Raw genomic sequence first — 27,370 nt, 5'->3', positions numbered from 1 at the left:
CATAATCATGAAAAATTAGAAAAAGAAAAAGAGTTAATCACCATTTATAACAATTAGTACTACTTACTAGTATTAATCTGTGATGCGGAAAATCAGAAAATACATCCGAAAGGAAAAGGTGAAAAAGAGAGCGGCAAAAAGTGGGTTTTACCGAAGCAGAATAACGGTGGAGATTGAGGGAGCGGGTAGTAGCTGCAAGCTAGCGGGTAGTCTTCATCAACACGAAGTCGGAGAGGAGTCCTAGTACTGGTAAAACTAATTACTCAACAAATTATAACCCTCTTCAGTACTTCATGTGCTTTGCCTTCCGATCTGAGCAAATCCCAGCAAAGATAACACCCGTCTTAGCTGTACACTCTCCTTCCTACAAGCCCAACCCGCTACTCTTCTCAATTCAGATCTTCAAACCCCCCACCCCCCTAATCAAACTCGTACAATTCCCCTGAATTTGTGAAATTTTTCAATTTTTCCTAATTTAAGTTAAGATCCACTTAAATACCCAGGTACCCACCAGAAAAAGTTCAAATTTGGCTTTGGAGTTGTTGCTGTGGAATTGATTTTAGAAATGAGATTGTGATAAGGGCTAGGGTTTATTTGGTTGTTTGGACGAAATGGCAGCAGAAGGGGTGTCTGCTGCTGCTGATGCGGCTTCGCGCAGCTTGACAGACTCGTACAAGGGCATGTCCTCCGATAATATTAAAGGGCTAGTTCTTGCATTGTCTTCCAGTCTCTTTATTGGAGCTAGCTTCATCGTTAAGAAAAAGGGTTTAAAGAAAGCTGGGGCTTCCGGCATCAGGGCTGGTAATTTTATCTCATTTTTGCTCATTATTTTGTTGCGCTTCTTATTTCTTCGGTTGACTTCAAATTGATGCATTTAGTTGGATGTATACTTCCTATGGGTGGTTATGCTCTTGCGGAAGTCGATGTTTATTTGTCGGAATGAACTACTAGTAATTTTGTATTTGGGATGGTTTTGAGTTTTGGAAGTTGAGATCTTTGAGGTTTTTATAAGCAGATGTAGTGTACTTCAGGTCTTTATGGACTGCGTTCACATTTGTGGTGCGGAGGAAGACTGGAATACGTTGTATTTTGACTTGATTCATTATGTATGCTTATGTTTGGTTACATCATTGGTGTTGGAACTAGATCAATGGCGCAATTAATTTAAAACTTGGTAACATTTCACTTTTTCGCACCAGGCCAGCATTTTGTGCTTCCTGCCGACATAGCTACCTAAACTAGGGTAGAAGTGGTGACTTGTTTGAGAAACTCAAAAATGCAAAGCACACAAAATAACAGGGTGAAAAAGAGATGGTTCCAAAATTTAGCTTGAAGCTTATCTTCCACATGGTCGTCGTCAGCTCTAAAAATGCCATTAGCCATTGTCTCCACAGCGTAGGATGTTGGAGAGTGAGTTTGAGGATCATGTTGTTCACTTGAAAGACTCTGCAAGTACCTTATGCTTATAAGGTTATAACACTGACGTTTTTCTTTCATACAATATCTTGCAAACTTTTGATAAAATTGAAATCTGAAATCTGAAGTTTGAATATATTAAGTTACTAAATTATTAAGTATTAAAATCTTAATATTTGAACATATTTTGCATTAAGCTATTTTTTTTTGGCATTAAGCTATTTACTTATCACTTATTGTTTGGAGTAAGTTTGGCCTAGAGAATTCAGTACCACTTATTTATTAAGATGTTTTATTTTTGGTTATCAAATGCGTCTGAATATGTTAAGATCTGAACCCATTAAGTTAAAATGCTGAATTGGGTTATCAAACAGGGCCACAGTCTGGAAAATATGCTCCTATTGAATTGCAGAAGCCCCTTGAGACTACACTATCATGTCGGAAAGTCAGTTGATAAATAGCATTTGTCAAGGAGATTGCACCTCTTGTGTTGTGGGACTGCTAATATTGTGATTACTTACTGGGACTAAAAGGGTCCACTAATTTACTGAATGCATTGTGCTTGAACTTCTTTTCTACCTTGCGTTCTTGTTCACCATTTCAGTTTATAATGCTCTTTCTTTTTTCCATTTCAGGAGTTGGAGGATATTCGTACCTATATGAACCACTTTGGTGGGTGGGCATGATAACAAGTGAGTTGTCTATTCATATTCCCTTGCCATGTATGATGTTAAGCTTGGGTCATGAGATCTTATTTGTCTGCTTCTTTACCTTTTAGAAGGAAATTCGTCTAAATGCATGCAGAGTTACCAATTAGAAAAACGAATGAACTTACTCATGGTTCATATGCTACTTTGTTTTCCTTGAGACGATAGGTGAATGGTTTTGAATGGCTCTGTCCAGAGTTGGAGTTTGTGGATAACCAAAATTTGTTTAACCGATTAATTGGTCTAACCATTTTGACATCCTGTTGCAGAAGTATAGTGGAAATTGACAGCATGGACAATCTATGCAGATTAATGGTGAGAGAAAACTAGAGTTGTGTTGAAGAATAGCTCCTTGGCTTTGATCTGATGTAATAAAATGCTGGGATTAACTGTTGCTTCAGTGCACAAACAGCACTTGAAAGGCTGCATGTTGCAAGACGGACATAAGACAAAAATAACGCGTATCCCTTACTCACGCATGCATCTAGTAAATCATTTTGTATACTGTATACAACTATCATGGCACATTGGAAGGAAACATTGAACCGCTATTTTGAGACAGACCATAATATTTAAGATGCTCTGTGATCAGATTTATTGTCTAAAGACTGTTAATTAAAGAATTTGTATCTGGTAAACTTAATCTTTTGAAATATTAAACCATTAACATTTCGTACTATGATGCATCTAGAATTGTTGGCTAAAATTGATCTAAAGTGGGTCATGTAATGATGTGGATTAGAGACACATCAGGCTACTTGATTTTAGGTGCAGTAAGGTGGATTATGGCTGTATTATTGTTTCCTTAGGCCACAGGTGTTCAGCTATGATGGTTTAATAAGATTCTTAAGCTTTCTACTGAAAACCAGGATTTGTACGAGTTAGAAGTCGTTGATTGAAGGTGCGATCCTTTAGAATCTAATTTGCAACTTTGTAGTTGAAATTAAGAGCATAGACAAGTACGAGTTCAAATTTCAGACAGGGTCTGAAAGTAATAGCCTAAAGAGTTCAAGTCCCGTTATTCGACTTCTGAGCTTCATGTTAATACTCTGGAAACTGAATCAACATTTTAATTCTGCATGATTTCATGAAGATTTTTCTTGATTATTCTGTTTGCATTCTTTATTGATGGGACCTATGTGATTTTGGAACAAGTATGAATTAACACTTTGAGTTGGATTTATACTGAAACCTGTTTTCAAACATGATGACTGACTTCATGTAAGAAATCTAAAGGATGTCAATGGAATAGAAACTGTAGGAAGGTTTTAACATTTTTTGAGGATTGCATTTCTCAAGATCTTCACTTAGCCTATATATTGATGAACTTCTCTTTCTCTGAAGAGAATTGTTATTTGTAAGCAAATGCTTCTAAAGTGTTCTTGTATTATAGGCTAAAACAACTTATCCACATGTAGTTCTCTGGGGAGGGAAAATATATCAACCTTGAATCCGATCTTTGTTCTTTTTCCCAATCTGGTGGAAAGAAGAGTCAAAAATTAATTTGTTTACCTGCAAGAGTAAAGAACTTGGAGGCCTATGACTTGTATCCCGGAGTTTGAGATGCACTCCACTTTTCATCTTATTATTGTCTATCTGTCTGGTGTAGAGGATGGAGTGCTCTAATATACATTATTTTCAGAGCATAGTCTCCAACTTTTGCTTTGTAAAATATGAAGCTCCTTTTCTTTCATCTTGATTTCTTTGTGATGGTTGGCATGCCTTTTTCTATAAAGCAAGTAAACTTTGTGAAGAAGATCTTTTATTAGCTTGCTTGTTGGAACTTATGTTTTTTTGATTACTCGTTGTCTTTTCTTTCTCCTGTTATTCCATTTGTCCGTTTCTTTATTTCATCATGAAGTGATGAAAGATTCTCTATTAAACTTTTTACTTTGCTGCAAATTAGTTACATGAACTGTTTGTTGGCTGATACAGCTGAAAATGCAATTATATATCTGATGGGTTGTCTCTGTTGCAACAGTGATTGTAGGAGAGATTGCTAATTTTGCAGCTTATGCATTTGCACCTGCTATTTTAGTGACTCCCCTTGGTGCACTTAGTATTATTATCAGGTATGATATGAACTCGCATTGGTTGGTTTGATGTAATTTTCACTGCTTCATTTACTGACTAAATAGTTGTCTTGCAGTGCTGTGCTTGCGCACATAATTTTACGAGAGAAGCTACATACTTTTGGAATTCTTGGTTGTGCCTTGTGCGTTGTGGGTTCCACAACAATTGTACTCCATGCTCCTCAGGAACGTGCAATTGAATCTGTTGCAGAAGTATGGCAGCTAGCTACTGAACCAGGTGAAATTCTAATATCACCGACCTTTTGATTGGTCTCTTGAGCAATGGTGAAAGCTTGGTGGTCATTTCTTTTGCTTGCTTCTTTTTCTTCATGTCCTTCTAAGTCAGTGCAAATTTTTCTTGCAGCCTTTCTCTTCTATGCAGCTGTGGTTATAATAGCTGTCCTGATCCTTATATTTCATTATATCCCTGAATATGGACAGACTCACATACTGTTTTATATCGGAGTGTGTTCGCTAGTTGGATCTTTATCGGTATGCATACTTTTATTCTTTTCTGAGAGGGAAAAAAATAATCCTTTCATGATCTTCACACAGAATAAATCAATTAAGGAGATACTCTGTGACAGGTCATGAGTGTCAAAGCACTCGGAATTGCTCTGAAGCTAACGCTATCAGGAATGAATCAACTTGTATATCCACAGACGTGGTTCTTTACTTTGGTGGTGATGGTTTGTGTCATTACCCAAATGAACTATTTGAATAAGGTAATAGCTTTTCGTTCTTTGACTGTGCTATCTTCCTTTGATCTTTTGAATTCCATGAAATAATAGTTAAGATATCAATTGGTTAAAAGATATCAATTGGTGAGTGTTTCTTTCTAGATAAGAAGCATCTTTGTTTCAAGATAAGAAGCACCGGGGGGATTTTAAACAATGATTCTTCCCCACATATATCACAAAATCACTGCCCCTATGGATCAAAAGCTAGGTCTTCTTGTTGAAACTTCAATTGTGAAACATATTGCTTTCCTATGGGAAGGCGATAAAATTTTGAGAATCAGATGATTACTTCCCAGGTGCCAGGTTTGGTCTGCCCTTGCACAAATTCACTGAGAGAAAGAGAGAGAGAGCAGCAGCTTTAAAGAAAAAATCAATTTTTTTTTCATACCAAAGAGCTTCCTTATTCTGTTCTTTTCCTCTTCTACTAATTTATGTATGCATAATGTTGAATGCAGGCACTTGACACATTCAACACGGCTGTTGTTTCGCCTATCTATTACGTTATGTTTACATCCTTTACTATATTGGCTAGCGTGATCATGTTCAAGGTAATCCTCTTACCTTTTCAGAACAGCATCGCCTTTCTGCTTGATTGGGATTGGTTACCCATTATGCTATATTACGAGGATCAGCTTTAATATGTAATTTCTGAAACAGCACCCTTTTCGGATATGTTGTTAATTTCGTTTTGTTAACAGGATTGGGATAGGCAGAATCCAACTCAAATAGTGACAGAGATGTGTGGATTTGTTACAATTCTTTCTGGGACCTTTCTTCTTCATAAAACAAAAGACATGGCGGACAGTATGCTCCATGCTCTCTTTTGCTGAATCTTTTTATCGAACTGATGATTTTCAAGAACTTTTGAATCCATGTGTCTACTACTAGTTTCATCTCTTTGGGGGTGAATCCATGTAGCAATGATAATTATATGTGATGTTGCATTTGTTCATGCATTGTTTAGGTTCTACACCTTCATCGTTGCGGCTTTCCAAGCACACTGATGAGGAGGATGGTTTTGGCCAAGAAGGCATCCCTCTGAGGCGGCAGGATTCACTCAGAACATAATTATTTTTTGGGATTTTTCCTTTTATAATATTCAGCCGTCATTCTTCAGAGTCCTGCTTCTTCGGAGAAGAGACCACACCAATGTGAAATTGTATTTTGTCAGAGCCTCCAAATGCGATCTTTTGTATACAATCGGGAGGAAAGGAAGAGTTTTTGCCCCCCCACCTGTTGTATCTCTCCCTCTCCTTCACTCATACTTTACTGTTGTTGGCTCTTTTTTCCTTTTTTCCACAAAACAACACCAAAAAGAAAAGGGAAGATAGAAAGAAAGAAAAGAAGGCCGAATAGATACTTGCCTCTTAGAACTGTGGCACTCACTTGGAAGACTGGACGGTAATGTAATATTTGAGTAGATTGTCCATACAAATCAAAATGGTTCCTCTCAGTTTGCATCTCAAGGACGTGGACTCGAATATCTTACTTTAAGAGAGAATATGCCAATTATTGAAAAAATATGTACTGCATTAGTAGCCTCATGTATGTATTTTTTGGCCAGACAATTGGAACAGAAATTAAATAAATGCATGAGTGGACTAGCATGTATTGTATTTTAGAGGCAAAGGAAAACAGTTTCTCCAATCTATCGAATTCATAGGATAAATGGTCCTAAATGTACACAAAAGATGGTTGCAAAGCAGATGATGGTGCAGCTTCACCTACATCAAAAAATATAGAGGAAAAGGAGAAAAGGAAGCATAAATTCACAAAGTTTGTGCTAAATTTATGTAGCTCTCTTAAACTTTTATAGTTACATATACCCCCTTCAGAAACACAGCGATTTAACATGTATGTAGTTGTTTTATTTGTTTAGTGTGTATGCTTTATTTTTCAAGAAAGGCAAGTAGTCTTTTATTCTGAAGCAAAAGAACAATTGTTTAGAGTTGTGAGTTACGTTGTATTGCTATGGTCCAAATTATAATTTTCGTTAATCTAAATTCTCTACGATCACTAGTTTATGGTGGGACATGGATAATCTTGAATTTGAGCAGTTGGGATTAAATTTTTGACATATAAATTTTTAACAAGTGATAAATATGTTTATAAATTTCAGTATTGATGTCTTGATGCACATGTTTATTAATTTAGTGTCAAGATTGTATTATTAGCATCTATCTTTTTTTTTTTTTGTTGCAACGGTAACATTTCTGTAATTTAATCTATCTTAATCTATAAAAAGATAAAGCCGATCGGACTAGAAACTCCATCGAAAACAACCACATATACATATAATGATAATTTAGTGAGGGACAAGGGTTGAATTCCTCGACCTCCCAACACTTAAAATGCCTGGCAGTGACCACCGTGCCATAGGGCTGGTGGCATATTATTAGAATCTACCTTGCTTTGGCCTAAATTCAATTTTCCCTGTCAAGCTTACATCATTGGTATTTTTATTTCCTTTTCTTCCGTGTCACAAAGGGCTAAAAAGAAGCACAGAATACAGTACAAGCATATTTCCCACTTGGCGTTGGTTTCTTGGAAGCCAGAACTACTCCAAGCAGTTTAGCGACCGCATTGGCCTTCTGTGTCTTTACTGTAGTCGTAGCTGAGCTGAGGAGTTTATTGCCTTGTTCGTAATCGTGGGAGCAAAAGTAGTATACAACGCACCCCCACTTCAAACGACCCAATCATTAGCCTCTGATTTAATTTCTGGGCAAATTTCCGACATGGAAAGCCTCGGCCCTCCGATGGCCACTCTCAGAGCAAAATCGAAGCAGGCGTCGCTGCTATGGCTGGAAGGTCTCCGAGAAGCCTGCTGTCTTCACCGTGTCGTAATCTACTGTCTTAGGTCTTCTCTCCTTTGCTGATCAAATATTTCATCTGCTTCCGTTCTTCCAATTGCTGCTCCTCTCATGAATATTTTTGCTGTTGAATTGAAGGTCGAGGGAGCTTACGATCCGTACTGGCCAGTGTTTTCTCTTAAATGGCTTCATCTTTCTAGGAAGGTACTCCCATCCATATCTCTCTTGCTCTGTCACTTTTCATTTATTAATTGATGATTGTCATTGTCCCCAATTAGTTGAAAGAGCTTTTTTTTTTTGAGGATTTTTTGGAACTTTTTTTTTCTTCTAGCTACTGTATGCTTAGAGGAAATGTCTTGTGGTGTATTTGGAAGGATTGACAATAATGGCGTTTTTTTTTTCTAAATTAAGAGAGAGAGAGAGAGAGAGCTTCTCTTTGTTGAAAAAGGTGTTTTTTATATGTAGTCTGAGGATGGTGTAATGTTCTAAACATTGAATCAAAGATGTGTTACCAGTAATGACTAAGCCTCTTGTGAATTTCAAGGTGGATAGAACAAACTGCAATTTTGATTTTTTGGTGAAAAATTGGAAGGTTAATCTATCCTTTTTTGGAGTTGAAGTTTAGTAATGATATTGAGGTTGAATTTTGTTATTTTTTTGACACATTAAATGGTTGCACATATGCCACTGCCGGTGGCGGAGCCAGAAAAAATTTTCTGTGGGGGCACAATTAATATAATTTTTTTAAATTTTGCAATTATTATTCGGCAATAATAATATACACAGTCTCAATAGTATCATGTAAGAGCCTATATAACCAATAAGAAGACCAGAGGACATGAGGAACTAACTAATGTTCTACAACTAGCTATCGTACGAATTTTTGGTGTACATAAAAGGTCGACACTATATTAAACACATTATAGTATTGAGTTTGGACATGTAATCATAATCAAGTGATGAATTATGTCTGGTATGTGATTTTTTATTAAAAATTATTACCTAATCACTCATGGACACATTTTTATGTTGAATTTGTACCAAATATAAAGGTGAAAACAATTTTTTTTTGACAACCCAATGTTCAAATGTACATTTTTCCTGTGGCCAGTGGGGGCACATTCATAAAGTAGTAGGGCAAAAATAAAATATTTTTAAAATCCAATGGTTAGAAATGAAATTTCCCTCTGGTCAATGGGGGGCATCGATGGGCCCACATGTCCCCATTGACCTTCAAGTAGATCCGCCACTGACATAAGGCACGGCATCAACAAAACAACTTTGTTCACTCCATATTTTAAGAGTTTCTCAAAATTAATGGATGCAAATACTCCTATTTTGAAATCAGAGGAGCATTGCAGGCTGTGGGAGATCATACTCAGTGCCTCCTATGTTTACCGATTTAGTCAGCCTGTTGTTTTCTACCTTCCTTGAGGTATCATTGTATTTGCAATCTAACTGACATGGACCCACAATGCCCAAACCCTGCCATCTCCCCATGAGCGAACAGTAAGCTCCTGAGAGGACAAGTGAACCTCGCATTATTTGTTTACAAAGTTACCTGTTCCACTAAATCATTTAGCATAATATGATATAGGAGGAGGAAAGGGCTATAATAACTCTTAATTTCTTGGTACCGAAGAGGAATAAGCAATGAGTTAGCAGGAAAACGAAGTCTGATGTCTTACTAACAAGTACATAATTGTGGCTCTGGATTAACAGCTCAAGAATCTGAATTATCCACTTAGATACTTCTTTTAAGTGTTATGACTGAAGAGCAAAGAGAAAAAGCGCACAATTGCTTTAAGGCATACCAGAACTGTGCTAGAGATTTACAATCAGTTTTGTCTTACTTAAGCTAGAGTAAATATTGCCTTGCAGAACAAATGCGGGTTACTAGCTCTATGAAATGCACATACTTTTTCCATTTTACACTGTTGTAACTTGATTTTGAAACTATGTTTCGGATTGTACTTTTCAGTTGATACTCAATTTTCATTTCTACTTTATGTGTAATGATCTAGTGGTAGAGTTTTGTGCTCTCCCTTTATTTGGTCTGTCAGCTGTACTTTAATACTCTGTTTGAATGACATTGAGCAAGCATTCTTGATGTGCAGTATATTAACACTAAAAGCAGTGATAATCCCAGTGCTGCAATGGATACTACCCAATCAGTGCCCAGACAAACATTCTCTAGAATCATGCCCATTTGGGGGTACTTTGAGATTTTATTCCTTCTTACGCCTAGGACTTGTACAGTTCTTCTATGTAAGTAACCCTATTGTTGAACTTCAATACTTTGGCGAATTTTCAACTTGTGTACCTTGATATTAGCTTCAAATTCTATATATGGTTATAATATAATGTTATAACATTGCTTGCAAGTGTTTCAATAAAATTTTCAAAATTTTATTTGCTCTTTTTGCTGGAAAATGAAAATCCAGATAATATCTGTACTATAGTTTTGGACGAGTTTTATCAGTTGATATTTTATAAATGAATAACTCGATATGATGATTCTTTGCAGGTATTCTGGTTCTACCCCCTGTATATACTAAGTTATATTCTTAGCACCCTATGGTATTGCCTTATTCTCTGACGACTCTTTCAGGATTATCTCCTTCCACTTTTAATTCCTGAATATGAAATCATGGATATAGCACCTTTTTCCTATTTCAAAAGGTAGTTTTTTTGGATGAGCTACTTGTACTATGGGCCTTGAGGGACAAAATACGGTTCAGAAGAGTGAAACAATGTCTATTTCTGTCATTAAAAATATCAGTAGGTGCACCTTTTTATTGTTTAAATCATGGATAAGGATTAGGTTCTCAAAGTCTGTTACATTTCCAGAAAGCTTTTAAATTTTCTGAGGGCTCTTTTGATCCTGAGGATTAGCTCATGTATCCAAATCTCAATTTTTAGAGATTAAGCTGAAGCAAAAGTAAGTTCGTTAATGATCCAGTTCTCAAGAGTGTGATTAATTCTGTGGTATATTATTTGTAAATACTACCAAGTGATGTTATCATAATGTGACGACCAACTATTGATGTAGTTAGTTGGATTTGTTTAAAGGAATTTAATCATTTTCTGTTCTCTTGTTGGCCTCAGAAATTTGAAACCGATGTGAAAGAACAAATCTTTTAGACAGGCTTTATGCAATTTCGAAAGTTTGGATCAGATTTTCTGTTGAAAGCAACATGGAACAAATTAATTTACTTTCGTAACCTTGTAATGCCAAACCAAGATCTTGTATATCTCTTTTAGTTATCTAAGTTCTTGGCTTAATCATTATATGCGAGTATTTAGTCTTTATAGGTGGACAGTAATATGTGTGACTCTTATATCCATTTTTTGTACTGCATATTCCTTGGGTGTTTCTCAAACTTATCATGTATTGCATAGACAAAGTTATTCTTGTAATGTTTATTTTGTATCGTATTAGATATGACATCGTACAAACTTATCATGTATCATGATTGTGCTTAGCTTAAGACAATTAATTATTTATGATTTGCAATACTGAAATGTGATTTTTTTTACCATTCATATTTACTTGCGTGCATTTCATCTAGGTATAATGACATTGCTAAGTATGGATTTTTTGCCATCACGAACTATGGCCATGCTGGTGAAGAATCAGACAATGAACTGCAGTCACCAACTCTGCAGAGTAGGAGTCATGCTGATAAACCAATGGACCTCGAGGGGTAGGATTCCTGTCTTTATTAGTTGATGGTGTTCATGTTGCTGCTGAATGAGGTCTTATATCTCAAATAAGTTTGCAGCTTTTACATTTTTTTTTGCAGAATTCAGCCATCAATATTTTTCATTTGTTTCCAGGATTATGATTGGCATAGCTGAACAGGTCTACTCAGTACTCCTATTAAGTTTCTTCTTCTTCCAGGTGAGATAGATTTTAATATTTCAAGAAGATAATGCTCTCAGTTCTTGTAATTTAATGATAATTAACTCTTGCCTTCTGGACTGCCTACAGGTTTATGTTACTGGATTTATTCCCTATATTGGAAAGGCAATAAATTTTTTGCTTCTTTCTTGGATGTATGCTTACTATTGTTTTGAGTAAGTGGTGGAATTTTAATGTCTGTTTGTCATGTCCTGTCTGCTCTAATTTAAATAAAAGATCATGTTACTTAATTTTATGTTTCTCAGCTACAAATGGAATCTTTCGGGATTGAGTCTGGGCAAGAGGCTGGACTTTTTTGAATCGAACTGGGCATTTTTTGCTGGTTTTGGTATTTTTTTTTTTATTTTCCTTTTGTCTCAATGCATGTTGTTAATATCTAGTTGGAGTTCTGTATTGTTAGCTTGAATGCACAATAAATTCTCCTATAGAAGTCCAACTCCAGAACACTGCATAGAGGTTATCTGATGATACTATAACACGGTTACAGTAACTGGAATGTCATCAAACTGTGTATTTTCAACTTAAACTGCCTCAACTTTGTGATGTACAGTTTGTTTGTTGCTATTGTGATGTACTCATAAAGACTGGATAAGTTGTTAGTTGGTATAACCTTGTACCTCTGAGAAAAGTTGATTTTAACTTTCAACTATGTATTGCTTACAAGTCATTTGCCCTTCCCTCTACCCCAGCTTGTTTCTCTTTTACCTCTCCCCACACCTGCCTGCCAATGAAGAACTCCCCTGGGCACCTCCTTGATGGAGGAGTATTGGGGTTGTGCGAGCATTTTGTGATATGCTATTGGAGGTCAAACTCCAGATGATATTCCTACACAAAAAATTACTTGAAGGTAGTGGGGCTTTAGGTATTGATTCTGTCTTTATGTATAAGTAGTAGGTCTTGGTGTGTGCTTTCCCCTTTTCTAATGCTTGCATGGTAGTTTGGATTTCTCAGTTGGATTTGTTGGTGATTAAGTAATTTGTTACCTGCATCATCTTCTATATCCTTCATCTGAGTTGGTCGTTTGGTTTGCACACAGCTGAATGGTTTATGTTGACAAACTTTTATGTGGATTAGTTTCCGTTGGATGACAAGTTTTTTATTGACAAAACATGCAAAAGAACTAATACTTTTGGTCACTGAAGTCATTATGTAGTCTCTCATAGCAAGTGGGGAAGATTTTATTCATGAATATGTGGAACTGAAGCCTTGTGGCAAAAGAAAACTTTTTAAATTTGTGAGGGATGCTTTCTTAATGTTTAAAGCAATTGGAATACATCAGTTTCAGTCTTTTGCTGTTCTTCTGAGATGTATTATTGACTATCTGTTTGAATTTTTATAATTGTCCTTCAGGATGCCCTTGTATTCTAGCTATATTCTTTTTCTCTCCTCTGGTTAGCTATGGAGTTATGGCTATACTCTACCCACTTGTAAGTCGCAGCTGTTCTTCTCACTATTTCTTGATCAATATATCTTCCTGTCTATGCAATCACAAGCAGTATTCTATTAACAGTCTTTTTTTCTGCTCCTTTTTTCTTTTTTTTTGTTTTGGGTGGGGGGGGGGGGGTGTTGGTTGGTTTCTATGACAAAAAATGAAGAAAAAAGCAAAGTATAATATTATTGGTCAGTTGTGATACTTAAATTTCTTACTTGATTACCAGAGAGTATAGCCAAAGATGCTGTTTAAAGTCCTCATATGTGATAACTATTAGCTTTTCAAATTTAGATGAAGAATTTTAAAGGCAACCAATTTAATGTAAGTCCTACACGGTTTAAATAAACCTGCTGTGGCTTGCATTGCATCCAAAATAACTGATATAGTTCAATTGTGGTGAGTTCCTGTTATTTCTATACTGCCATGTACATGAACTTTATGTTTTCATCCATCCCATCTCTGTTAAGTAAAAGAATGTTTAGCATTGTGGTTTTGAATTGGTACGGTTTGGTGCTGATTTTTGCCATCTTTAGTTTGTTCTCACAGCCACAGGCTCAGAAGCTGACAAAATTATTGCTCTTCCAAGAAGACAATGGGAAGGTTTTGGATTGGGAAGGCTTCCAATATTTTTTGCTGCTGATTACGCATCGTAAGAAAAATTACCTTAAATCTTCATGTAGTTGTTTACATTAGTTCTTTACTTCCCTTGGTATATCTTCATGTAGTTGTTGGTTCTGGAATTTATATGCCTTAAATCTTGCTCTTTCATGATGCCCTTCAGAGATTTTACAGTTCAAACTTCAAATAAAGCTGCAATATGTGATAGGTATGGAAATTGTTGAACGTATGAATCTTGTCCACAGATCCTAGAAAAGTGGTTTTGTCTTGCCTTGATATCAAGGATTAACTTCTTGTCAGATGCCTTTGCTGTGCCCTTGTTGTTTTATAATGCTCAAGTCTTACCAAATGGTCTCTTATGCTAACTTCCCAGGGTACAAGTGATGAGTTTTGTGTATTTTGACGGTTGTTTTGCCATAGCATTGCATGTATCCACCATGTGTGTGACAAAAATATGATCTTTTGGCTGTGATTTTATAGTTGAGTTTAAGCCCCTTCTCCGTTTGACTTCAGCTTCTAGCTTGTTTGCATTAGAGGGCAGACGCTATGGATTATCATCTGTTATTTAACACACTTGTATTGTGGTCCACTTAAGATACTAATCATTATTGGTGGTGATCTGTAGGTTGCGAGTCCTGTCTTTCTTCCCTAGGAAGTCACATCAGAAATAGCTGGACAAGGCACTCTGAGGACCTAACTAATGTGATACACATCTTGATCAGTACGTCTGCCTGTGACAGATGAATCTTTCTAAACATCTTATCTTTGGTTCGACTTCAAATAACTAGTGAATATTGCTAGTTTGTGTGGTGTGTTACAAAAATCTTTGGTTCTTCCAGTGCAGGTCTAGTCAGATAATGAGGCTTTCACTGAAGTCGTGGAATTTGTGAGATGTGTGACAAATATATTGGCAACTTAAATGTTTGAAGGTACCCACGGCTCTGCCTGAATAATGCCCAAAAGGTTAATAATGAAGCCCCCCAGAATTCCTTCTTTAAGCAGTGAAATGGATATATACAGATGGTCAAGGGTCAGATGAAGGCAGACTGACTGCAGGGTAATAATAATATGTTGGTAAGGAAGTGCTTCTCTATATGGACATCACATCTGTAGAGTCTTCACAGTGCACTTCTTCTCTTACTATTTTTGTTTTCAGCAATTGTACATATCTCAAGTCAGAAACAGTTTTAAAAGCTTTAAATTAGGGTGGTGTTGTATAATGTACAAATTGTAAACCTCCCCATTTGCCTTTTTATAAAGACGGGCTTATCTTATCTTATCAATTGGGGTTTTTTTTTTCTTCTTCTTTTTTGGGTTGCTTCAGATGCAAACGTTTTTATAGGTGCCTTGTCACCTTAAAGATTATTAAAAAAAAAAAAAAAGAAGAAAAAGGAGCTAGTAGTTGAAACGAGGTTGAGATTTATCAGCAGGCAAGGCATACTTGTGGAAAACGGGTGTCCATTGTAAGTGCATTCTTATGTTTTTTTATCTCGTGTAGGCTGTGGAGGAGCAGCTTTGATTGAATTTTGGGGATCAACTTTATGCTTTTTCTTTTCCGCTTTTTCCTTGACATGGACCTGGCTACGCTCCTCTATCTCTGTGTGTGTGTGTGAGAGAGAGAGAGAGAGGGGGGGATTGGGTGTGTTGTCTTTGTGTGTTTTCCACAAACTCCAAAGATTGCGGAGTTGGCGCACGTTAATGTTGTAATCCGGTTGAAAGTAGAGTGTGTGTCGTAAATCATGTGCGGGTGAAGAAATTGGGGGGGGGGGGGGGGGGGGGGGAGGGAAGGTTGACTTGTGCTCTTGACGCGGTTTCCTTTCTTCTTTTAAACTTTTTACCGTCTCACATGCATAACACGTAGTATTAGCATCTACGTCAACAAAATACGTAGAAAATACCATCCCAATATCCCATCCCATGGTCTCAAGTCTTAACTTGAGAATGAAGTCTTCATTCATTCATTCATAATCTCTCGTCTCGTCCGAAACTTGAACTGCCGTTTCTCTAATATTTCTGAGAATAACTGCACGGAACAAAAAAAGTCACAAGACGGAAGTGTGTGTGTGCAGCAGCGAGCGTTTAATGATGGATAGAGAGGCACGCACGTGAAGAGCGTGGGTTGGGAAGGGAACTTATTCCATTCACAACTGCTAAAAATACGAATCAAATTGTGTTCAAAAAAAAAAGAAAGAAAAAGGAAAAAGGATGCAAGCATATACGATATACCACCAGGCACCACTGCTCTTTTATCTTATCTGAGCGACCCATGTGATAATGTGACACCATTTTTATAAGAATCTGAACTGTCCATCCACTTGGAAACTGTACAACTCATTATTTGAGCTTCTTTCCTGTCGTTTCCCAAAACAGTAATCTCCACACAATTCTCAGCTCCTTCCGCTTCTACCCAGTTTGGGAGAGGTCAATCCTATAACATTTACACAATTCATCTCGCTGTTCTTTTTTTCTTTTTTTGGGTTTTTTACTTTTTCTTAATTCATTTCGGGCCCATAAAAACTGAGAGAATTTTTTTAAAAAAAAATTATTTTGGGTATTTGGAAGAAAAAAGAAGATTGACTTTGAGGAGGCTTATATTATGTACATTTGACATTCTGCCCACCCAAAAAAAAAAAAAAAAGAAAAAAGAAAAAGAAAGAGAGGAAAATGCATCAACATCGGCCACAATAATTATTACAAACAAAAGTTACGTCAAAAAAGCATGAGAAGAAAAATGATTACACGTTACTGCGAAAATCACGGATTAATGGGACCGTGCATGCAATATCCTCTATTAGCTATGTATCACTCACTCCTCCACTTGACTTACTGGTTACTATTACTATGGCGGGAAGTCTTTCAATAATAATATTATTATTAATGAATATTTTCTTTCTTTGATGGATTCACTAAAAATGGCATAACAGTTCATGGATTGGTAGATACCGACACATGACCATCATCCATGTTCGAATTTGTGTGTGCTTTTCAACCAATGCTTTTTGAATCCCACCCTACTCATATTTTCCGACAGAGAGTAGTGTGTTTGGATAGGAGATTATTTGAGATAATTTTGTTAAAAAATATACATTTTTGATATGCTACATAAGGATTAATTTTTTAAAAAAATATGTTTATAATACAATCAAATAAATACGTGCAAATGAAAACTAATAATGCATGAAAGTTCAGTTTTGTGAATTCTTTTCTTTTCTTTTCTTTATACATTTTAAAAAAAGAAAGAAAGAAAGAAAAGTTGGGTAGTAAATAAATTTTACCGAAATATGCCAATGATATGGAAAGGAGAAGTCCCTGTACTTGGGACTTAGGACTTAGGAGGAGGAGGATAAACAAAGAAGTAGATAGACGCCGTGGGCCTGGTCATGTATATAATAATTGCAGCCCCACACCACAGCCAGAGGTGGTATTGAAATCACTACTACTGAATCGGATAGGCCAATTTTCTTGAAAATCATAATTGCGAAGTTTGCATTGGATTCTTGTAAAGTGCTTGCTCAGAAGGAGAAGAAAAAGGAGTAAAGAATCTGCAACAAGATAAAAAAAGGACTGGCTCCACCTTTGACAACGGCTTGATCAATGCCAAATAAGGGATGATCATGATCTATCATTTTATTTCTACAACAAAACCATTCAAGTTTTTCTCGAGACAAAAGTAGTATAATCAGAGTCAAAAAAATAAACCTAGCGGGCCACAAAGCAACTCTCAATATGAACAACGTATGACAATGATTGATTTAGCAGTGAAAACAAACGAGGAAGTCATCTTGAATTGACTGTACAAAATTTTTTTTTTATATTTTTTAAAAAAAAAGTCAGTTTCAGCCTCAGAATGTGTGAATACGGTACCAAAGAAAATGAAAAAATAAACTTTGAATGCACTCAAAAAAAAAAAAAGAAAAAAAAGCGTATTATTTGGGCCAAAGAACAATGAACTGGATCGGTCAGTCAGTGGGGTTACATTTTGTAGCTCCTCCAAATCCTAAGTACCAGTACGAATTGGGAGCAGCGCTACTCTGATTTTAACTCTGATTGATTATTTCCTCTTTTTCAGGGGATTGAAAAATGGGAATAATGGCTGGGTATTGCACTCTGGACGTGATTATCCTACAAACAATCCTTGCCTCGGTGCAAGATAAAACAATAAGAGAATCCTTGTAAGTTCCAAACAAAATGGAACTCGGTCTTGACAAGTTTATACACTTCTTGTAATATATATATATGGATAAGTATAAAGGTACAATTTATTATCCGAAACATCACTTAGATCCTGTTTCATTACCTAATTCAGCACTTAACTTTAATAGAGTCAGATCTTAACGTATTCAGACCGTTTTTAATAACTAAAAATTAAACATCTGAATTAATCAAGTGACACTGAATTTACTAGATAAAAATTACTCTCAAAATTAAGTGATAATCTATTAATATATTATTGAATGTGATATGCATTCAAATATATTAAATTTAATATTTAACAATTCAATAACTTAACAGATTTCAAATTTCAATTTTATCAAAACACTTTAGTTGGAATTTACCAAACAACAGAATCCCACCAAAGGAAAGTGGGCAAATAATCATGATAAAAGAAAAAGTAAAATTAAAATATTGTTATTATTTTAAAAAAAAAAAAAAAAAAAAAAACCCCGGATCCATGGTCTGCATTGCTGATTCTTCTTGTCTGGGAGAGGGAGAGAGATCATTTTTGCTTGTTTTTCCCCTTTTTTTCGTTCAAAAAATGAGCAAAACAAATTGGAATATCAGTAGTATTATACTCAACAAATATACGGAATCCTCCTATACAGACAATCTCTCTCTCTTTTCGCTTCTACCTAATGTCCCTTTGGACCAAGCTAAACAACTTGTACAATGGCAAATCCTCCACGATAACTATCTACTACTACTATTAGAAAATATTCCAAACAAAAAAAAAAAAAATACAAACCAAAAAATAATTACGATCGATAGTAGTGATCACAGACGAAAGAAAATGGAGAAGAAGATACCTCACTATTCTCTTCAAGGAGAGAAAAATCTTCATCATTCATGAATCCTTCAAGCACTTAATTCATCACCATGTCTCTCAACTTCTAATTAATCTGGAAACTGCAAAACGAACCCAGCCAATCAATCCTTCAGTTCTACTCCCATATACATATATAGTTGAGAAAATCAACTTGGCATATGGACGAATTGGTATGCAGTGAAACAACCCCTGCAGAATCAAATCAGAACTCAAAACTATCACTGAGAACTGTTTGGACCATCTTCTCCACTATCTGTAGGTTGAGGCTGGTGCTGCTGTTGATGATCCATTGGGTGGTTTTGGTGATCAGAATTCATATTTAAATTACCAACCCCTCTTGAATAAGCATTCAGAGCTGCCAACATCCCCAGATTAGACTCAGACATTCCCAAACCTAAATGCTGAGACGGGTGCTGCTGCTGTTGCTGTTGCTGTTGCATTAGCATTGATCCCAGCTGCAGTGGGCTAGCTCTCCCACCTTGAAACGTCTCAAGGTTCCCGGCTGGGATATTAAACCTCGGCATGAAATGTAAGGGAGCCTGTAGCGTGTTCCCACTGGAGCTCGGAAATGGCCACATCTGGTGGTGGTGGTGGTGCTGTTGCTCTGATGGCTGCTGCTGAACAGCCCCGCCAGATGTGGCCGCCAATATTGTCTGGCTGCTGCCACCAGCAGTAACTGGTAACATCCAAAACGCGTTACCCGTTGCGCCACCACTGTTGGGTGCCGGTGCCACTGCCCACATCGCAGTGGCGGGTATCATATTGGCATGCCTCAGCATGCTGGATGATGGCCCTCCAACATCTTGTGTTTTCGGTATCTGCATGCCACCACCACCACCACCACCTCCTCCTACTTTGAATTGCTTATTTGGAGGAGAAGGTGAAGTTTCATCTGCGCCGTCTCCTTGGCGGCCGCTTGATCCTTCCTCTTTAAACAAATCTTCCCTATATCTTTTCCTTAAATAACTCTCCGTGGCATCTTGCCCACCGCCGCCACCGCTATCTCCGCCACCGTCTCCGCTGGGAATCGCTTCCGTCATTTGATTTGCTGCTAACAAATGCTGCTGCTGTTGCTGAAAACCCAACATGTGGGAAAACCCTTCCTCATAGGGGTGGTGAGCTAAGGCTAGCGCGCTGTGGAAAGAATGAGGAGCTGATTTTGAAGGAGGAGCAGAGAGAGTGGAGCCGCTGCTCCTGACGGATATGTTGAGGGTTGAAATGTTAGCCGGGATGGTTCCCGTGCCGGTGGAGGCGATTATGGCTGGCTCGGCTTGCTGTAGAAGCCACTCGATTGTCTCGCCGTCGGACTTGTGACCTAGCTCTCGAGTCAACTGGAAAACCCTAGCTGCACAGGCAGCCGGCATTCGGATACGCCTGCCTCGGCCGTCAACTTTGGTGTGGCGGTCCTTTGTGGATCTCTTGGGTGGCTGCTGCTGTTGAGCTGCTTCTTGCTGTTGTTGAGGAGGCTTCTTGGAGGGGTCAATCAAGGTTTCGGATCTGGTGGCTATAGCTAAGGAGGCATCGACGGCGGCGGAGGAAGGAGAAGCACTGGTGGAGGGTGTGGAGGGGGAGGCGGAAGATGGGGTGCGGTTGCCACCGGCTGCAGCAGCACAAGTTGTACTAGTAGCACCAGCAACACTACTTGTGAGGGCAGCTGCTGGTGGGATGGAGATAGAGGCTATAAATGGGGCAGAGCGGGCATGCTGCTGCTGCTGCTGATGGTGGTGGTGGTGGTGGAGGTGGAAGGGTGAGAAGTGGTAAGATTGTGAAGTGGTGGAGGTGGTGGTGGTGGAGGAAGTATTGGTATTGGTCTGTTTATCTGTTTGGTGCTGCTGTAAATCAGTGAGTTCCATTTTTTTTTTTTGTTGGGGGTCGGGGGGGGGGGGGGGGGGGGGGGCGTTGCTGTGGGCTTAATTTTTTTTTGTGGGGGGCGAATGGATGTGGGGTAATCTCTATTCCTAAAAATTCTAAAGTCTGAGAGAGAATTTTTGGTTTGGTGGGTTCAAGGGTGGTGGTGGTGATGATGATGGTGATCTCTCTTTGTTTCTTTTTTTCTTTTCCTGATGATTGATGATGATCATGATCATGATCAACTTCATCAATCCCATCTCCATCCCTCTCTTCCCTACTTACTTCTGCTTACTTCTGCTTAGGGAAAGAGAAAGAGAGAGAGGGGATATGGAAGAAAATTAAAGAAACAAAAGATAAAAACAAAAAAAAACCCTTGAAATCGTCTTTTCTGATGGGAAGGAAGGGAGGGAGGGAGACACAGAGAGAGAGAGAGAGAGAGTAAGAGAGGGGGGGTCTGATGTCTGGGCGGTGTCTGGAGCTAACTATGACATAAGAGCTTTATTTTGTGGGGTTGTTTGGAGTTCTCTCATTGACTCTTGTCTTCTTTCTCACTATTAAGAAGCTGAAGAGAGGAGAGAAGAAAGGGAGGTGCCAACTGAGTTCAGCAGTTGTAAACTCAAACTGGCAAGAAGGCGAGGAAGCTGCACCAAAGGAAAAGAAAAGAAAAGAAAAGAAAATTGGCAGACAGCCCACTCGTGGGGTATTCTCCCCCTTTTATAACTTTTATTTTTATAAAGGTGCCCTCCTGTATCCTTTATAGTACTACTACTAATCAATGGGCTAGCTAGTACTCTTCGTATGGAGGAAGACTAATCATACATGCAAAATATTTTCAGTTCCTGACTTTCTTCACTATAACAACAGAAGCTTTCTCCTCTCCTAGCACTAGTAGTGTTCATGTACGTGAAGTTTGTAATCTGGGATTAAAATTCAATAATCTGGTAAGAGTCATGAAAATCTTGACCGTGCACTATCCAAGAGATACATCTGCACGGTAACTGGATATTAATTGTCAGTTTTTCACTTGCAGGAGTAGTACATGAAACAGATGCTCCTTTCTCCCTGCTGTCCGCACTGTGCAGATAAAAACAGCAGTCACAGTGTCCAAAAATAAATTTACTGCAGAACGCTCTGGCACCTTCCTTCTTCCAGACAATCACCGGTGTGAATGCACATAAATAATCACACACAGCAACACCCAAATGAAGTAGTGTGAGTGAATGATCCAGATTTATTCCTTCTTTCTTCATCCTCTTTAAGAACTGTCTTCTAGATCTTTAAAATTTCTCAAGTTTGGTTTTAAATGGCGACCAAGGCTAGATTCGAGTAAGAAATTTTATACAGTTTATTGCTCCCTTTCTTATTGTATAAATTAGGACGGCAAACGAGTCGAGTTTTGACTCAATCGAATCGTGTCGAATCTCGACTCAATTTTACCAAATTCGAATTTGAACTCGATAAACTCTCAATGTAAAGTTCGAACTTGAGTCGAGTTTTGACGGAGCGGGCTCGTGAGTGCTCAAGAGTGATTTGATTTATTTGTGGCCCTAATTGTAATCTTGAGCAAACGAAAACACCAAGAAAAAAAAAACTATTTCCAATAACTTATTTTCCTTAAAAAAAATGTAGTGTTATAATTACTTTTAATTTATTCAACTTTAAATGAAATGACAATTACAACGATAATGTCAACAAACTTTGGTAAATTGAATATTAAACTTATAATTTGCTAAAAAAAAATGTTAGATTGTTATATTTTGTTTGTCAAAATAGTCAATTACTACATATTTAATCAAAATTGTATAAAGGGCTAATGTACCTTCTCACTTTTAACCTGAGAGAGGAAAATATACATCAAAACAAACCATAGTAGTGTCAAAATAAAAATTACCAGACTTGGATTTTTCTTGAAGGAATTTTTGACTACCACATTTGTAAGTTTAAAGGCCTCACCTCATAGACATGTTAAAGAGTTTTACTAGTACTTAAGTTTGATTTCCTAGAAAATAGAAATTTTGGGTTTAAATTCCTTTTTTCCCTCCTTCGCTTCTTAAATTCTATCCTCCCCCAATAGGAATTTTTTTTTTTTTAAAAAAAAAAGCTTAAAAGTCAAAGGATTAAATAAGATGATGGGCAAAAGTGCAACCACCATTGGTCTTGATTTACCCTATAGTAAAATTCTTCAGTTGTTTACGACTCAGGGCTGCCAATTAAAGATGTTCAAATGGTGATTTTTCCCTCTCAACCTGTACAAAGTCCTGAACCGTCACAAGGGGAAAATGAGATTTGTAATTGCCCAGGTAGGAAAGAGGGTCCAGGGTGGCAGATAGACAGCGCAGACAGGTAAGCATCAGACTTACACATAGAGCAGCATCTAATGTTGTGTAATGATCTCTCTACCAACACGACAGGTCATCATCCCCATCCCCGGCTGCTAAGCGGCAACCATCCGCCTTCTTACCTATACCTCATCCGCTCACCCCAAAATATTTTGAATGATCCATCACTTGAAAATTAGCTAGAGTTACAGGATATGGTAGGCGTTGTGCAGAGAAATTAACATAAGTTGACTCAATTGATTAGCACGCATCGCCTACTGCTCTCGACGTCTGTGTTTCTAAGCTTGTGTTTGGATTGTATTTTTCGTAATTTTTCTATAGCGATTTGATGTATGTGAGGAAAAAAGGTAATAGGGAAATGTGATCACGGAAAACGACGTAATTTTTCGACGAAAACCGACAATCCAAACAAGGCTTAAGTCTTTACTATTATTAATGTAAAAACTGTATATTTTAAAAGTATATCTTGACTTGACTTGTAGTGACGCTGAAAATTGAAATCATTTAAACTTGACTTCTGTTGATAAGAAAAACAATAATATATAAAAGGGTAATTTCTTTTTTTTTCCCAATAGTACATTTTCCTTTGTAATTTCTGATTCATGCAGTTTTCAGTGTTTGTAGGATATCGAGCTAGCAATGAAGTAATTGGAGTTCGTTTGGACCTGTGCTTCAAGTTCTTTATTCCTCTTGACATATGAATAATCTTATCAAGAAGCAAACTTATTTTTAATAAATTGGAGAAATTATTTTTATGATAAGACAAACATGTACTGGCAGCTATTTTGGTACCTGGTTGTGAACATTAATGGCAGTGGCCGAATTCATGGGATGGTATTCAAAAAATAATTTCCCGCGCACGTCATCATGTACCAAAATGCAATTTTGCGTACCACTTCAGCTATGATTGATCACAACGAATGCAGATGAACAACCACTGGGCCAATGGCTCAGTGGCCATCAGGGAGGGACTTAAGTCCCTCCTTGGGCTGCTGGTGACGGTTCAAACCTTCTCAGCAGCGAAAAAAAATCTAAGAGTTGTGTCATAGCACTTCCTTGGTCTAGTTAGGTCTGTATACCTAATGTATTTTTGTTGACAAAAAAAAAAAAAAAGAATGCAGATGAACGATCATGAATCGTTCTGGCCATTACTAGTATTTGATGGTACAATTTAACCTAACCATATAGTAGTGTTAATCAAGAGCCCTTCTTTTCTTGTAAGCAATTTATTTATGTTCCTTTATCTCATGATAAAAAAATGCCGTTTGTAATTATTGTGTAACTATTCAAATCCTTTTTGTTGTTCTCCATCATGATGTTAAATACAATAACTTTTTTTAAAAAAAAATAATTATAGATTTTTAAAATAAGCACACACATAGGACGCCCAAAAACATATTAATTGCGTGCATAATTACCAGCTAAAAATTTTGGTGTATCATTTGGTTTCAAGACTGTTAGGTAATTGAGTGTTTATAAGGTAGAATCATTGCGTATCCAAAATCCCTAATTGTGAAAGTATAATAATAATAATCTCTCATAAAAATGAGATGATTTTGAGGCAATCATTACATTCTTTCGATTATCAAAAAAAAAATAAAAAATCAATACATTCTTTGGACTGCATCTAATGAAGACTTTAAGGGATAACTATAGACCACAGAAATGTGTGTGAAAAGGACAAATTTGTCCACTCATTGTAGTGGAATAAAAAAATTTTAAAAAGTATTCATCAGTGGCCCTAATCATATCACTTTCATTATTAAATTCTAACCAAGTAGCTTGTTTAGAAAAGTCATTAACAAATAATACTAATCCGCCAGGTAGTTGCACCTGGACCCACATTCTTCGTGAATTATTGTATAGTGAATTGAATACGTAGCCATCAATCAACTACGATGAATCTTGAATAACCACACAATTCCAACCCAAATCCTCATCCTCATTGATCCCAATATGCTTATTTTATTCAATAATAAAACAAGAAATAGTACCATGACAAGATAAAAAGAAGCATCCCATCTTTCCCTCTGGCAATGATACTGCATGTCTGGATCTGGAGCATCTTCAATTCAAAAATATGTTTATTCTTATTCTATTCCCTTATTTTAAAAACAATTTTTTTGAGCAACAACAGATTGCCCGAATCAAGGTAGGGGACATTAGTGTATTTGTATAGGAGATTATTATTTGTTTGTTGAGAAAAAAAAAAGGAGATTATTTAGGATAATTTTTTTAAAAAAATATTATAATATTTTTTTGATGTGATGTGATGTGTATAAAATAAAATAATGGTTGAAAATGTGTTTCTAATTCAAGTAGATAAATTTGTGTAAATAAGTTGTTATCCAAAAAGTGTATAAATAGATCCTTTGGCCTTAAATAACACTAGAAATGGCAAAATGGGTAGGATCTGTTTGGGAATGAAGTTGTGCAATATGGGTTTAGACCTAACTCTACCTATATGTATTTTGGGACTAATTTGGACGAGATCATTTTGAGATGGGTTTAGATTCATCCCGTCTAATATCTAAATCTATTTGCTATATATATATTTTTAATTCTTCCTTACATTTAATTAAGAAATCCAATGAAAGATTTGAAATCCACCCAAATCGTTTTAACTGTTTATATTATTTATGAGAAATTTGATTTTATAATTTACCAATAATTAAAATAAATTTTAAACACTATAATAATTTGTGATTTATAAATTCAAATACCTCCTAAACAATTGAAACAATTAAAAGAATTTGAGAGAATTTCAAATCTTTCATTGAATCCCTCAATCCAAATGCAACCTCATTGTTTTTTTATATATAACTTTTAATATATTTGATTTATTAACTTTTTTGGTCTTATTATGAATTTATATTTTCCCGAATTCCTTTTTTCCTCAATTCTTCTTTTATTTGTTTTCTATGCATATTTTTTTTAATCTTTGATTTCCAATGTTTATTTTTTGGTCTTATTGTGATGAATTACCTCTAGAGATGTACTTTTGACTTGTAGATTGTTTAGACAAAGGAGTTTTTTCGATAAGAATTAAATTTTTAGTGAGATGTTTGGGTTCCAATGAGTACCCGGATATTTTCAAAAAATTCTCATGAATTGATGGGTGTAAATAGGATTAATCCCATGTTAGGCTCAACCTTAAAATTGGTAAACCCATCCTGTCCGAAATTCTTTTGAACATATGGCCTTGTTTGGCAGTCAAGTTTTTGGCCAAGTTTATCTGCTACAAGTTTTTTAAAAACTTTAGTTACAGTAATCTCAAAAAACTTCTCAAAGTTTTTAAACTATACATTTCAAAATATACAAAAAAAAAAAACACACTTCAAAATTTTTTTAAAAATTTCTATAGTAAGTTATAGTAAAGTTTTAGACAAACATCCAAAAAACTCATTTACTGAACGGACCATAGGTAGCCATTGGGACTTTGGACGGATTGCCATCTCTAGATAATAATAACAGGCTCTTTCATGATAACTTCTTGTGATAATTAATCTGACCCTACTCGTCTTCCACGTCATGTTCTCTTACTCTAATTGTTGTCTTGACTCTTGAGAATCTTAAAAACACAACAAATGGTGTCAATGTGTGACATACAATTTCAATAGGACCAATTAAGTCTTGGAGAAGTTATAAATGCAATTCCGTAGTTTCGGAATACATGAAAGTTGAAATTGAAAAAAGAAACACGAATAGTTACATAAATGAGCAATACCTCTTGCAAAAGAGCAAAAACTTTTCTTGACCCTGAAAATAAAACATATTTGTGATTTAATTGGTACTTGCGTAAATTTACTCAGGATGAAAAAAGTCATTGAAATTGAGACTTTCTCCATATGAGCAATAAGTTGATGTTTTCACTTGAGATTTGAGGGCACCAGATGATTCCGGGAAAAAAAAAATTTGTAGCACAAAATGAAAAAGGGGCTAAGAAGAAGGCTTTAAAATTCTCAAAATCTTGATGGCTGGCTTTCCGTTGTTCTATCCAAATGACTAAATATAGTAATCTCAAAAAACTTCTCAAAGTTTTTAAATTATACATTTCAAAAAATTAAAAAATTTACACACTTCAAAAATTTTTTTTACAACTTTTACAGTAAGTTACAGTAAAATTTTAGATAAATAAATAAAAAACTCACTTGCCAGACCGGCCAAAATCTCAAGTCTGGTATAATAATATTGCCAATTTGCCGTTTATTCAGTAGCATGGTTTTAGCTGTTCATGCAGGGACATTGGAGAGCAGAGGAGCTAGCACTGTTCGGGTATCATGGCACCTTTGTTTGGTTTTCCAATTAGAAAGGGTTTCTTGAAAACGACCACTCCAGCGCCCTTTCCGCCAGCTCCTATCATTTTCCAACTAACCAAATTTAATTACACTACTATTTAGTACTACCCATATGCAT

The 27,370-nt window shown here is 36.5% G+C and overlaps 3 protein-coding genes across 14 annotated transcripts; 2 read left to right on the top strand and 1 right to left on the bottom strand.

Moving 5' to 3' along the window:
* Positions 1–97: 97 nt before the first annotated feature.
* LOC113731902 (probable magnesium transporter NIPA4) lies at positions 98–6,401 on the top strand. Of its 3 annotated transcripts, XM_027257411.2 has the most exons (10): positions 769–801; positions 2,052–2,108; positions 2,393–2,438; positions 4,105–4,195; positions 4,273–4,433; positions 4,560–4,687; positions 4,783–4,920; positions 5,391–5,483; positions 5,634–5,739; positions 5,900–6,401. In XM_027257411.2, exons 3-10 carry the CDS (start codon positions 2,426–2,428, stop codon positions 6,001–6,003), a joined length of 834 nt encoding a protein of 277 aa, XP_027113212.2. In that variant the 5' UTR covers positions 769–801; positions 2,052–2,108; positions 2,393–2,425; the 3' UTR covers positions 6,004–6,401. The 3 variants fall into 3 exon arrangements, 2 of the variants coding, with proteins under 2 accessions (XP_027113211.2, XP_027113212.2); XR_011840430.1 differs by lacking the exons at positions 2,393–2,438; positions 5,900–6,401 and adding an exon at positions 5,038–5,238 and having other exon boundaries at positions 98–801; positions 5,634–5,726; XM_027257410.2 differs by lacking the exon at positions 2,393–2,438 and having other exon boundaries at positions 102–801.
* An 860-nt stretch (positions 6,402–7,261) lies between these two features.
* Positions 7,262–15,003, top strand: LOC140036855 (protein EI24 homolog). Of its 10 annotated transcripts, none has more exons than XM_072079827.1 (13): positions 7,262–7,792; positions 7,884–7,949; positions 9,863–10,013; positions 10,273–10,325; positions 11,318–11,452; positions 11,586–11,649; positions 11,740–11,825; positions 11,916–11,998; positions 13,021–13,097; positions 13,649–13,751; positions 13,884–13,928; positions 14,346–14,441; positions 14,565–15,003. In XM_072079827.1, the coding sequence occupies exons 1-13, from the start codon at positions 7,671–7,673 to the stop codon at positions 14,576–14,578; spliced, it is 1,095 nt and encodes a 364-aa protein (XP_071935928.1). In that variant the 5' UTR covers positions 7,262–7,670; the 3' UTR covers positions 14,579–15,003. The 10 variants fall into 10 exon arrangements, 4 of the variants coding, with proteins under 4 accessions (XP_071935928.1, XP_071935929.1, XP_071935930.1 ...); XM_072079828.1 differs by having other exon boundaries at positions 7,264–7,792; positions 14,560–15,003; XR_011840424.1 differs by having other exon boundaries at positions 7,273–7,792; positions 13,636–13,751.
* A 3,474-nt stretch (positions 15,004–18,477) lies between these two features.
* On the bottom strand, positions 18,478–20,652 carry LOC140036854 (transcription factor TCP8-like). Its single transcript, XM_072079826.1, has one exon. The coding sequence runs from the start codon at positions 20,615–20,617 to the stop codon at positions 18,983–18,985; it is 1,635 nt and encodes a 544-aa protein (XP_071935927.1). The 5' UTR covers positions 20,618–20,652; the 3' UTR covers positions 18,478–18,982.
* Positions 20,653–27,370: the final 6,718 nt, after the last annotated feature.

This window comes from Coffea arabica, chromosome 2e (genome assembly GCF_036785885.1).
Source record: "Coffea arabica cultivar ET-39 chromosome 2e, Coffea Arabica ET-39 HiFi, whole genome shotgun sequence".
Classification (NCBI taxonomy): Eukaryota; Viridiplantae; Streptophyta; class Magnoliopsida; order Gentianales; family Rubiaceae; genus Coffea; species Coffea arabica.
Note: the sequence above shows the minus strand (reverse complement) of the source record. Positions and strands in the feature narration are given on the sequence as shown.